Raw genomic sequence first — 13,332 nt, 5'->3', positions numbered from 1 at the left:
TGTTTACTAATCTTGCTTGACCTATGATCGGCTTTGACACAGTCAAACATAACAACGTGCAAGACCTCCTGAGACCCAGAATGGGTTTATCCTGCTCTGTACTTGGTTCACCTCCTTCCTCCAAAACAGATCACAAAGATTCAAGGTCAATAATTCCTCATCCAAACCCGTTCCAGTCACTCTAGCAGTACCGCAAGGATCATGCCTCTAATCTGCTCTTTTCAACCTCTTTATGGAACCACTCACTGAACTTCTCAGCGCATCTAAGGTCCACTATCACATGTACGCAGATGATACGCAACTCTACATGAAGATCCATTCACTTTAGGACATCAAATCTCTCAACTCAAAGCTGCAAAAAACTCAGTCCTGGCTGGCTGAAAACCATTTGAAACTAAACACCCTCAACACCGAATTCCTCCTAATCCCTCCCCCCAACAATTCTACCATCATTCATGACTGGCTGAATCACCTAACAGCACTCAAAGGTCAAACACTCATTGTCGATTCAGCGAAACCACTGGGAATAATGCTGGAGAGAAACCTTAACATGCAGAAACACATCAGTGCCTCTACAAAAGGAGCAAACCTTCAAATAAACACCTTAAGAAAACTGAAACCCTTTGTGCCCACTATGACTTCAAACAGACAGTGCAAGCCTTAGTAATCCCAAGAGTAGAATATGGGTATGTCGCCCTTTGCGGCCTTCCCAGATCAACGACGGCCCACTAAAAGCCACAATCAACTCAGCGGCTAGACTGATCCCAGGCTGCAAAAGAAACTGTCATATCTCTCCGGCACTTAGATCTCTCAACTGGCTACCCTTCGAAGCTAGAATTCATCTGAAAATCGCATGTTTGACGCACAAGGCCCTACATCACAATACCCCAAGTTATCTAACACAAAAACTGACACTCTTGTGTGGTAACAGATCCACTAGGAGCTCCAGGAATCCTCTTCTGAAACCACAAAGATTTGCCAAGAAAAACACATATAACTGATCCTTCTCAGGAATGGCCCCCAGGATATGGAATGCCTTATCACCAGAAACGAGACAGAACCCCTCTACTTCCTTTTTAAAAAAAAAGTGAAAGCGATCCTCATGTCTAAGTTTACGTGAACTATTTTTATACCCGGACTTTTAGCTACTACCCTGTATTGGAGCTCTCTCGATATGATTTGAACTATATTCTCAGGGACAGTATGTTGTCTAAAACTTAGGTACATAAACTTGTAATGTATAGGTTATCTATTGTTAGCTATATCTGTGTACTAGACTCCATCATATATTTGTCTACTATATTTGTATCTGCTCCCTACATCTTTCTTGTAAATCACTCTGATACCCGCAAGGTTCTTGATCGCGGTATATAAAACTATCAAAATAAACAAAAAATAAATAAATACATTCCGGACCAAAGACTGGTACCCCCAGACAGAGCGACCCTTTGAATCCCAAAGGCAATTCCAGACTCCCGTAAACTATTGGCAAGTGTCCTGAGGAAACTCGATTTTCGATCTCGATCGTATTGACCCGCCATTTTGTAAACTGCCGCCATTTTGTGTTGCCCTCACTCAGGCAGCACGACGAACGAAGTCTTTTCTGCTTTTTCTGCAATATTGTGTCCAAATAGCCTTCTGCCTCTGTTTACAAAGCTGGTGTTAGGGACTGGCCGACTACACTAATCCCTGTCTGGTTTTTCTAATCCCTTTCTCAACTATCTGTTGATTCACACTATTCTCTCCTGACTCTATCTTATCGTCTGGCCTTCGCTGTCCTCTGCTAGTATTCTCTCGTTTCACAACTGTCCTCCAGAACACACAAACGTATCTCGCCACCTGCAAGTCAGCTACAGACATCTTAATACCTTAACCTGTGGGGAGGGGTGGCAAACACAGTTGAAGGAGAGACTTCTTCGAGTTACATGATACCTTGTTTTCCAATCTTCTCCATTGGCTCTGTCCTATCTTAAACTTCCCTTATTGGCTCTCATTGTGTGTAAGAGGTGTGTTTTCTGGTTAATGTATATGTCTTCTATACCAATATAAGATTGTACGCCACGGAGTGAAGTGGCAGTCTCCTGAGAACATACCGTGTGTGTACTTCTAGGACAACTGTACTAGCTGCAGCTAATAAAATCTGATCTTTTACGCCGACAGAGTGTCCCCGTGTCTCTGTTAGCTGAAGCAGGAGAACCCAGGAGATTAAGGCGTACCCTGCGCCGCCAGGTCCAAAAGGTTCTGGTTCTTCAGTCCCCTGCAGTCCCCAGGTAAAACAAACGTCCTGGAACCATCGAATTGATGGCAATCAGGCCCTCTGAGGGATCGCCCAAAAGTAGATAGTCCAGCAAGTTTTAGGTGGGTACCATTATCCCCTGGACATCAAAATAACTTCTTTCTAACCTTACCGATGTCAAGATTGTTTGTGGCCTGTCCGGCTACCACTACTTTTACTCGACGCTGCAACATGAGGGAACTCTGAAGCACCTTTGACTGGCCACCGCAATGGCCCGTTGACAACTTTTTTCACCTGTTTCCTCACCAGCACCGTCTAAGCAGAAAACCCAGCTCCCCTTGGCTCCCGCTTCAGCACCAAGGACAGCCAGAGGGACTCTGCACCCTGGCACCACAAGCAAGGTAAAATTCAACTGACTGTTGTGGCCTGGTTCTGGGACCCACATCACCTTAACCCCCAGTGAGTTCCACGCAACTCGACCTCCAAGTGACCGATTGTATCTAGGGCTTTTTACCATTGACCGCAACGCTAACATTTTGCAGTATTGATTTGTACTGATTTATTTTTCCTTCTAAAACCCATAACCATGCTTATACACGTCCGATTGACTTCATTTTGGTGTCTAAATTTATATAAATCTGGGAATGCGGCGAAATCTGTGGGTGTTGCGAGGGAACACCACAGCAACACCCATGGCACGTCCCTTTCATGCAAAGTGCCGCATGAAAAGGGGCCATATCTACAAGGATATGAAGAGCCACGCAGGGTGGCTTTACGTGTCCTTGTAAATATAGAGCACCACACTGCACCGCCGGCACGTCAAAAAAGTGATGCACTGGCGGTGCAAGGAGCTTGTAAATATGCCCCCCTGCATTTTTCTTAAATATTAGGTTAGAGTTTAAGAAGGCCCAAATCAGTAAATATGCTCCAGCTACTTCACACTTCCAGAGATTCTAAGACATTGATGTTTTCTTCAGGAAGGAAATCACACCATATTAACATTTTTTAGAAACTATTTTCAACACAAGGGAGGTGAGAATAATGAGGCTTTTCATTTAACAGCCGAAAAAATAATATAATAAAACACTTTTCAGTTTTATAATTTACTGGCCTTTCATTTACAAAGAATCCACAACCTGTATAGATGTGGTGAAGGAGGGAGTATGCAACCTCATCACAAATTGTAAAAATAATGCAAGTACCTCTAAATATTCAGGGCCTCATTTATGAGAAGTGTTGCATCACTGCGTGAAAGCAGCAATGAGACACTTCTCAGTGTGACCTCCTTGCGACACAAATGATGCTTCATATTTACTGTATGACGCATCATGTCGCAAGGAATGACAGATACGTCAGTATTACTGATGTATCTGTCAGCGCAAAAGTGGCGCATTGCTGGGGTTGTGTTAGAAGCATGACGCAACTCCAGCAATGTTCCTTTCACATGGGGCAAGCCCCATGTAACAGGGCCTGCGTGAGGCAGGCGTAAGGTTTTGACGCATTGGCGTCTTAGAAGTGGTGCATTGGAATCTCATAGATTTCACTGCGCCACTCCTGTGCATTGGAATCTCATAGATTTCACTGCGCCACTCCTGTGACCCTTTCTTGCTGGGAAATGCCCACCCTGCATACATTATACCTGATGCAGGTATAATGTAGCGCAGGGGTTTACGAAGTGATGTATCTGCCTAGATGCGTCACTTCGTAAATATGGCGCAACATGGCACATTATTTGCGCCGCCACTGTGTCACTAAATGTGACTCATCGGATGCGCAAAAGTGATGCAGGTCTTCATAAATACGGCCCTCAGGGCTTCGTAGGCAAATCTTTCTAACTCAGAAATACGATTAAGCAAAAATGTCCACAATATATAAACCATGGTTAGTCTGTGCAATGTTAAAATGGAAGGAATCCCCATCCTTTGAAGGAAAATAATTTCATGAAGCACTTAGATCTAAAAATCATATTTTTATTCAGGTGGCCAACTGTTCAGGCAAATGGGATGAGCAGGCAGCTATAATGAAAAAACCTACCAGTAAACTGGAACAACACTGTTATGAAAACAATTTCCAAAAAGAAGATGACATTTTCTGGGCCACCAGACATTGTCCAAATTCAACAAAGTTATAGGGAATCCACTGCAGCCAATTGCCTTTGAATTTCACGCTGACATAAACGGCACCGCTCTAAAATTGGCTGAATTTGTTCGTTTTACATTACATTGTTTTAATTCACCTTCATCATGAAATGACAAGTGTGTTAAGTCGCTGACATAGACAAGGACTATGTTAAGGTGCACGCAGACACAGTTGCATAATGTCGTTTTATCTCACTCAACCGGTTTAACTCCATCTGGCCAGGTTTTACTCTTCAAGACCATTGAGCACTAATGAATGTAGCATCAAAATACAGATAAAATATTTTTCTACATTATTCCCTGAATATGGATCACCCACCTCCGCTCAGTGAATAGGGCAGTCTGTTTTGCCAATGTGCATTAAGCATTTTGGGGCATATTAACAAGGGTCGGCGATAAATATCGCAAAGCGTGCTTAGCGCTTGCATATTTTTCGCCGGCTATCTCTGGAATTTATTGCCCGGTTAGCGCGTTATCAACAACGCGCATCGCCGAGGCGATAAAAATTCAAGAGATAGTGTGGATATCGCCGTTTTCCATGGTGGAAAACGGCGATATCCTAGATGATAGGGCCTGTGTTCCTAACAACAGAATCCACCCCCATGTTAAGTATGCCTTAGTCAGGAATTTAACAGACGTTAAATTCCTGCGTTAAGGCATACTTAACGCGATTTAAATAATCGCTACCCTTCCTTGTTAATATCGCAAAGCTGCCTTTGCAATATTTTCCCTGGTTGGTTTCACAGCCACGCCTACTTTGCATCTCATTAGCGATGCAAAGTTAGGCTTGCTGGAAATGGGCGCTAAGTCAGCAAAACACGTGATAGCGTGTCTTTGCTGATGAGGCGATAAAATCGCCGCTTTTCAGCTGAAAACGGCCGCAAAAGCTGCGATAATTTTATAGTGCCGCCTTGTTAATATGCCCCAACGTCAGTGCAATGAAGCCCAGTGGATAGTTTGAGAGTCTATGTTCATGAGAGCTCGTCCAGAGATGCATGTGCCAGGGTGTCTACGGCGGTCGTCACTGTCCTCTGGACTAAGTCATTATGTAATTTCACTATCTCATTTTTTTCATGGGGAATTCCTTCTGGGTGTGATTGGCGACTGAGTATATTTGTCTGTAAGAAGCTGTTTCTGTTGGTAGTGTGAGCCTAACAGTCAGGTGTCCACGAAGCCACAATACGATATAAAGTGAGGCTAGCTATATTTCTGGTAATTTGGTAGTTGGAAAGATACTGAGGTTTAAACAGGAGATTTGTGTCTACTGAAGACCCGTTGGGTATCCTCTGGACGCTAGACCGACAAAAGATCTCAGAGTAGTGCTTGCTTAAAGCTTAAAACCCTTTTGTGGGCCCTCTAATGAATGGCCCCTGTCTCTAGTATTCAAGGACAAAAACAGTGGAGGCTTTAATTTTTTGACAGACTGGACAAAAAGGTCTGTGATAAAATAATAGCAGATACACTCTTAGGAATCTGCTGATACTGTGGTAGTTTGCGTCATGTGTACTGAGTCATAGGAAATTACAAAGAACAGAATAAAGAGTACCTAACTCCCTGTTCAGTCCTCACTTTGAGACCGGTAAAAGTCTACGATGAAATGAACAAACTAATTACTGGGGGTGCGGGGTGTTTGTGTGTGGTGTGGGAAGTTTTTTACTTGACCACCTTCATATTGGTGAATAGAAAATGTTGCAACTTCACTAAAATTGTGATGTTTTGGCTTTGCCACTTTCACTTGAAAATCAAGACTTCTATGCAAATGGTCTGTGCATAAGATACAATTCACTGAAAGAGCTTACGGCCTTATTTTGAGTGCCCCATTAAAGTGAGATCAATGCACAAACAACATTTTGCATAGGGGGGGGGGGGTCACATTATAAATGGTGCAGTGTTTATTGGGATAAAACCCACATCCCCGTTAAATTTCAGCAGGTCAAATCTGCAGGATTGTAACTGATGGCAAATGGCTAGTAAATACTGGAGCAGGCAAGCACCAAAATCGGCATATTTTCCCCATCTTTTCAGGTTAAACTCGGAATAGATCATTATTGCTATTGATAAATTTTGAGCAAATTTTATTGGGTGCTATAATTATCCCATCTGGCATATTCAGGTCTCTAGTGCTCCTTGCTTGGAAATTGCAAGGGTACATGGAAAAGCTTTGCAAAATGTAGACTCACAAGGAAAACTTAATCTTGCATTTTCTAGCTTGCATGTGTTTAAAATGAGTGAAAATAGCCTTACTTTCATTACAAATTATCTCTCAATGGAGAAAAAAGCTTTTCTCAGTGGAAGGGAAACAGAAAATTCACAACATTGTTCTTCATGAGGTAGGAAAATAATAGGATAAATAAGAAAACAGTCCAGATGGTCCAAATTGCAATGGGTAAGCATATCACAGATTTGGTGCAATCCATGGAGAATCAGCATGGAAATGGTTCCATGACACCAAGGACATAGCTGAACAAAAACGACCAGACAAGTAGGATACCCCTATTTATAAAACCAGGCCACACCATCTGAGAACTCTGGGGCATATCAGCAACGAGGCGATAAAAAAATTATCACCGCTTTTGCATCCGTTTTCGGGCGAAAAGCGGGGATAATTCTATCGCCTAATCAGCAAGGTCTCGCTATCACGTGAAACCTTGCATTAGCGCCCGAATTCTGAACGCCCAGCTTTGCATCTCTAATGAGATGCAAAGTGGGCGTTCCTGCCCTGACATGACTGGAGAAATGTCACTAAGCAACATTTCTCCTATCATCAAGCCCCACGCTATGAAGCACAGTGGCAAGAAAAGTAGCGATAACCCCTGTTATCGCTACTTTCCTTACGCCTGCTTCAGGACTGACTTAGCCATGATATCCTATGGAAGGTGGATATCATGGCTAAGTTGGCCTTGCCCTATCATCAAGCTAACGCCAAAGTTTGTGAGATTATCGCTGGGTTTCCAGCGATAATCTAACGTTTGGCAGTTAGCGCTAGGATTTTTAGCGCTTTTGAGATAAGCATTGCTAATAGCACGCTATCTCAGCGATCAAAATCCACGTTAGCCGGCTATAATTATCCTAGTGCTAAGTGCGCTTAGCGATAATTATCGCCAGTCCTTGATGATATGCCCCTCTGACCTCTATGTTCATGGTAATCTTCAGAGGCAACTCTGCATAATCTAAACAGGGCCAGACTGTACGGGCACAGGGATCTTACCCAGTGGGCTGCCAGGGAGGGTGCCGGCTTTGGAACCCTGAGGGGAACAGCTTCCTATAACCAAAGCAGCCTCCCCAGGTGCCCGGTCCGACTCAATTGCCAGAGCCGGTTTGCATTTCTGATTCGGTCCTGAATCTAAACCCACAAATACAATGTCATGAGAATGTACCAAGCATGCACCTCGCATTCAAATTCACAAATTTAGCATTTTGGAAAGTTTGTGGCAATACCACAGGTTTACCCCACCCGGTAGTCATACAATTAGTGCAATGATATGTAAATGGGAAGAACAAGGGTTGTTTGATTAATTCTTTTTTTGCAGTTATGTATAGTGAGAACTCAACCCAGGGGCATTGGAGCACTTTACAATAAGCATCAGAGTATATTATACTAGGTCGTTTTCTTTTTGATGGGTGAGATTAGGTGATTTGCCTACTAGATTTTGAGCTCATGCTGGAGCTCGAACCTGGTTCCTGAGTTCCAAAGTAGTAAGCTCTGGCCGTTAGACCACATTTCCTCCTGATGGTGCTATCAAGTACGGCTTTTCGACACTGAGATGTTGTATTTCCTCAATTATAATGAAGAAATAGCACGATAGTTTACATTGAAAAAAAATATTATATATGTATAAACCGCGGGATATACACTTTGCATCCTACTCTAGAGATGGCTCTAATTGGGACAAGCAGAAGAAATACTCGCCTTTCTTCTATGTTTCTAAGAGGTTTCATTTATATGTGGCATCGTTTGCATAGGGTTGCTAATTAAAGGTTTAAAAAAATGTGTCTTGAGCTGATGGGATAATGCTGCAGTCAGCTTCCTTCCTGCAGACTCATTTATCATGGGGTTAACCATTATGGCACCGTTGACAACATCCATTTGTTATCCATCGCCAGCTTGTTCAGAGGGACCACTCCAGACTCCATTAGGAGGCTGATGTGATGTCACATCCTGCAGATGCAGTGTTACTGGGAAGGAAATCTGCCTTAGTGCATCAGCGTCAGAAATAGCAATAGATATATGGTGAGATATACCAGCCGGTCTCTAAGGAGCAATTTTTAAGAGTGAGGGCGCTTCCACTAATGTTACGTCAGTGAGGTCATAGTGATGATGAAAAATCGAAGAGTAAGAACAAGTTTAGTAAAGAGGCCTCGCTATTCAGCAGAATAGCGGGGTAGCAGTGTGTGTACAGTGGTGCGTTTTTTAACACATTGTTCCAAATATGATAAAAGCATGATGTGCTGGGACACTGCAACTTGTAGAAAGCCCATTTCCCATTGAAATGCCTCCTGGAAAATGTCATCAAAATGGCATCAGGCACGCGGCTTTACTGCTAAACCTATGTGACGCACAAAGGATAACGTGAAAGCACATTTCTGCACTTATCATTTTTGCATCCCACTAGTAAAGGGTTTAGATTTATTATGACCCTACTAAAGACTGTGTTGCCATCACACTTTAGCATTATAAAAATGTACCTCATATGCACATTCTTGCTGCTATGCTATGCTTTAAAATATTTTTTGTTCATTAACAAATAGCGACATCTTTTTGTGTGTTAGAAAACAGTTGACAACTTGTAGCCTTTCCTTTCACATCCCAGCAAATTTGTTACTTCGCTCACATTACAAAGTTACTCAACTTTATGGTCACTGAAAGGCAAAGTAAACACCAATCTCCATGTTAAATAAGCAGTAGTTTGTCAGAAGCCTTGGCCTGCTACTCGACTCAGCTTTAAAATAACAGCAAATGGACAAGTTAAACTGTGAAGCCCTCATCACTTTCTAAACTCCCGCAGGGTTTTTTTTGAGGTGCTGAAGCACCACCTTCCCCCTTACCCCTTGCTGCAGCAATGTTGACCTGCCTTGCAGGGCTCGCAGCAAATCGAGAGCAGCGAGCGAACAGGGTCCTTTGGTCATATCACTTTGATGTTGGATGGTGCAGGGTCCTGCTTGAAACGTTCTAGTGTTTAGGAGTGTGAGGTGAATGCACTTTACACACACCCATCACAGGTATCACTGGTCAGGTGACCCTGCTAATAAAAGGGAGCACTTTACAATGGTGACGAGCGGGCAGCTGTTTCACAGTTCTTCATGGGGGGAAGTGTAGCCTACGCCTAAGAAACCCCCGCACCTGCTGCCAGCTTAACGGCTACCGGGTGAACCACAAGAGTGACATTGAGCATCCCTGCCCTGCAGTCGCCTGCTTGCTGTGACCCCTGTAAGGCAGAGAGAGCCCGTAAGCCATGTCCAATGACCCAAGGGGCATAAGGTGAGCCCCATGGGTAGGAGGGTATGTAGCAGGCGAAGAAGAGAGATCTGCATAAAGGTGCCCCTTTTGCTGTTGCCCTTGGCTGCCCTGGTGTTACCTGTCGATCCTGACCCTCGTCACCCACCAGCCTCTGCATAGCCGCATAGCCCCCCCCCTCCCGCCGCCACGTTTGATCCTCGTGGCCGCAGCGTGGAGGGAGGGTGAGTGTGGACTACAGTACCAAGACTCCCCGGCCCTACACCGGACACAGCGTCATCTACCTAGTGCCCGGAGGAGCATTAAAGACAGCGTCATTCCAGGTGGAGCGGGTGCCCCTTTTGCTGTTGCCCTTGGCTGCCCTGGTGTTACCTGTCGATCCTGACCCTCGTCACCCACCAGCCTCTGCATAGCCGCATAGCCCCCCCCCTCCCGCCGCCGCGTTTGATCCTCGTGGCCGCAGCGTGGAGGGAGGGTGAGTGTGGACTACAGTACCCAGACTCCCCGGCCCTACACCGGACACAGCGTCATCTACCTAGTGCCCGGAGGAGCATTAAAGACAGCGTCATTCCAGGTGGAGCGGGTGCCCCTTTTGCTGTTGCCCTTGGCTGCCCTGGTGTTACCTGTCGATCCTGACCCTCGTCACCCACCAGCCTCTGCATAGCCGCATAGCCCCTCCCCTCCCGCCGCCGCGTTTGATCCTCGTGGCCGCAGCGTGGAGGGAGGGTGAGTGTGGACTACAGTACCCAGACTCCCCGGCCCTACACCGGACACAGCGTCATCTACCTAGTGCCCGGAGGAGCATTAAAGACAGCGTCATTCCCGGTGGAGCGGGTGCCCCTTTTGCTGTTGCCCTTGGCTGCCCTGGTGTTACCTATCGATCCTGACCCTCGTCACCCACCAGCCTCTGCATAGCCGCATAGCCGCATAGCCCCCCCCCCTCCCGCCGCCGCGTTTGATCCTCGTGGCCGCAGCGTGGAGGGAGGGTGAGTGTGGACTACAGTACCCAGACTCCCCGGCCCTACACCGGACACAGCGTCATCTACCTAGTGCCCGGAGGAGCATTAAAGACAGCGTCATTCCCGGTGGAGCGGGTGCCCCTTTTGCTGTTTCCCTTGGCTGCCCTGGTGTTACCTGTCGATCCTGACCCTCGTCACCCACCAGCCTCTGCATAGCCGCATAGCCCCCCCCCCCTCCCGCTGCCTCGTTTGATCCTCATGGCCGCAGCGTGGAGGGAGGGTGAGTGTGGACTACAGTACCCAGACTCCCCGGCCCTACAATGGACACAGCGTCATCTACCTAGCGCCCGGAGGCGCATTAAAGACAGCGTCATTCCCGGTGGAGCGGGTGCCCCTTTTGCTGTTGCCCTTGGCTGCCCTGGTGTTACCTGTCGATCCTGACCCTCGTCACCCACCAGCCTCTGCATAGCCGCATAGCCCCCCCCCTCCCGCCGCCGCGTTTGATCCTCGTGGCCGCAGCGTGGAGGGAGGGTGAGTGTGGACTACAGTACCCAGACTCCCCGGCCCTACACCGGACACAGCGTCATCTACCTAGCGCCCGGAGGCGCATTAAAGACAGCATCATTCCCGGTGGAGCGGGTGCCCCTTTTGCTGTTGCCCTTGGCTGCCCTGGTGTTACCTGTCGATCCTGACCCTCGTCACCCACCAGCCTCTGCATAGCCGCATAGCCCCCCCCCTCCCGCCGCCGCGTTTGATCCTCGTGGCCGCAGCGTGGAGGGAGGGTGAGTGTGGACTACAGTATCCAGACTCCCTGGCCCTACACCGGACACAGCGGCATCTACCTAGTGCCCGGAGGCGCATTAAAGACAGCGTCATTCCCCGCGTCGCGGGTCCGCGCGCGGGCGGCGCCGGGCTAAGCCCGGGCAAAGGGCGGGCCGTTGGGTGGCCGTTAGGAGGCCGGTGGAGGTCGGGTTGGGCCACCCCCTTGATCGTATGGGAGACGTTTTAATCGCAAGTAAAAATCGTTTTTAATGGACTTTGTCAGTCATGAATTACTACTGATTGTATAATGAGATTGCTAATGCATAGGTCATACCTCGCAGTGTAGTAGTCACTGTCACTTATAAGATACCAAACTTATTGCAGTATTCATTCTCATCGCATTAGCTTTTAACTTGCCTCTCTAGTGACCTTCTTGATTTGCTGACTATAATTGTAATTGTCTATTAATGCGACTTGTGGTCTGTTATGGCAAAAGTTAAAAATATAATGGATAATTACTTGGCTAAAAGGGTTAATATGATCAACAGTGAAAGACGGAAATCGCTAGGGAAGGAGCCCTTTGCAGATAATATAGAGTCATCCATAGATGGTAGTGTTCGCACTCTTGCCATATTGGATCCTTCAACTGAAGCTCCCTTATTGGAAAATTCGATTCATTCCATTGTGGATATTGACGTTGATACCTTAAGTCAAGGTATATTGGAGTCCCCAAGAGAGTCTGAATTTCTCCCATCTCCCCCGAAAAGAGTGGTTAGGAAATGTAGAAAGCCCCAACCTAAGAAGGGAAGTGTGCATCAAAAGTCACTGCCAGACCAACTTCAGAGAAATACTGTGGCTCATGCCAAAACTCAGACCCTTAACGAGGTTGAGAATTCTGATCTCTCGGGGGTCAAAATTTGAGGAAAAATTAGCGCTTATGATTAAGCCTCTTGTAGAAAAAATTGAAATCTTGTCAACTGAGGTATTGAGGCTGGGTGGTCTCTTAGATGAAATGAAACAGCCTACTATCTTGTCTAAGGCACCAATACAAACCGTTCATACTGCCCCGCTACCTACATCGGAGGGTGGGATCCCTATTGGTCCTATGAGATCACTACCACCAGTTGTCAGTGGTATTCAATCCAATACAGACCCACCTAGTAGTAAGGGGCCTAGAGCTATAGCACAGAAATTACACTGTGTTAATCTTCCACCGGCTTGTGAACCTTACGTGGTTGTCTTATCTAATGTTCCTCCACTTGACCCAGTAACTTCTAATCCCCAATGTGAAACGCATGATTCACTTAAGAGGAAATCAGTTGCTTGGTTAAACAAAAATTGTGGCTTTCCTACTAATTTTTCAGATCAAATACTGTCCACTAGACGAGTTTTCTGGTTAGGTAATACAAGGAAAACGTGTAAGGGGGATTGTGTTATAATAAATTTTAGACACCCCCAACATGTTGCAACCACCCTATTAAGGGCAGCTTCTCTTGTATTAGGAGAGAACACTGTGCATGTACATTCTTTGGGCTACTTCTATAGACATCTAGTTAGACCAATACAAATTACGAATAGGGAAAGACTTACTCGTACTAATAATCCATCAAATTTCGAAATCCCTATGGAGAATGGATTTACAGTACTGAGTGAACTAGATGAAAATGATTGACTCTTACAAGTTGATGAAAATATAACTTTAGTCCCATTATTGGTTAACCTTCCGAAGGGGACTCCTAAAGGCAGCAAAACCCTTGGTTCGGAAATCATGGTAGCACTGAG

At 45.9% G+C, this 13,332-nt stretch overlaps 1 protein-coding gene across 2 annotated transcripts in view; it reads right to left on the bottom strand.

Annotated features, from left to right (window-relative positions):
- SH2D4B (SH2 domain containing 4B) overlaps window positions 1-13,332 on the bottom strand; it is a 1,373,617-nt gene that overhangs the window by 1,142,929 nt on the left and 217,356 nt on the right. The window contains exon 5 of one of the 2 annotated variants that reach the window (XM_085608523.1): window positions 2,393-2,398. The exons of the other annotated variant lie outside the window; for it this stretch is intronic. Coding sequence (XP_085464649.1) covers window positions 2,393-2,398 — 6 coding nt within the window. The remainder of the gene's footprint in view (window positions 1-2,392; window positions 2,399-13,332) is intronic. 2 annotated transcript variants of the gene reach the window in all.

This window comes from Triturus cristatus, chromosome 1_2 (assembly GCF_964204655.1).
Source record: "Triturus cristatus chromosome 1_2, aTriCri1.1, whole genome shotgun sequence".
In the NCBI taxonomy this organism is placed as follows: domain Eukaryota; kingdom Metazoa; phylum Chordata; class Amphibia; order Caudata; family Salamandridae; genus Triturus; species Triturus cristatus.
This window is presented reverse-complemented; position numbering and strand designations above follow the sequence as displayed.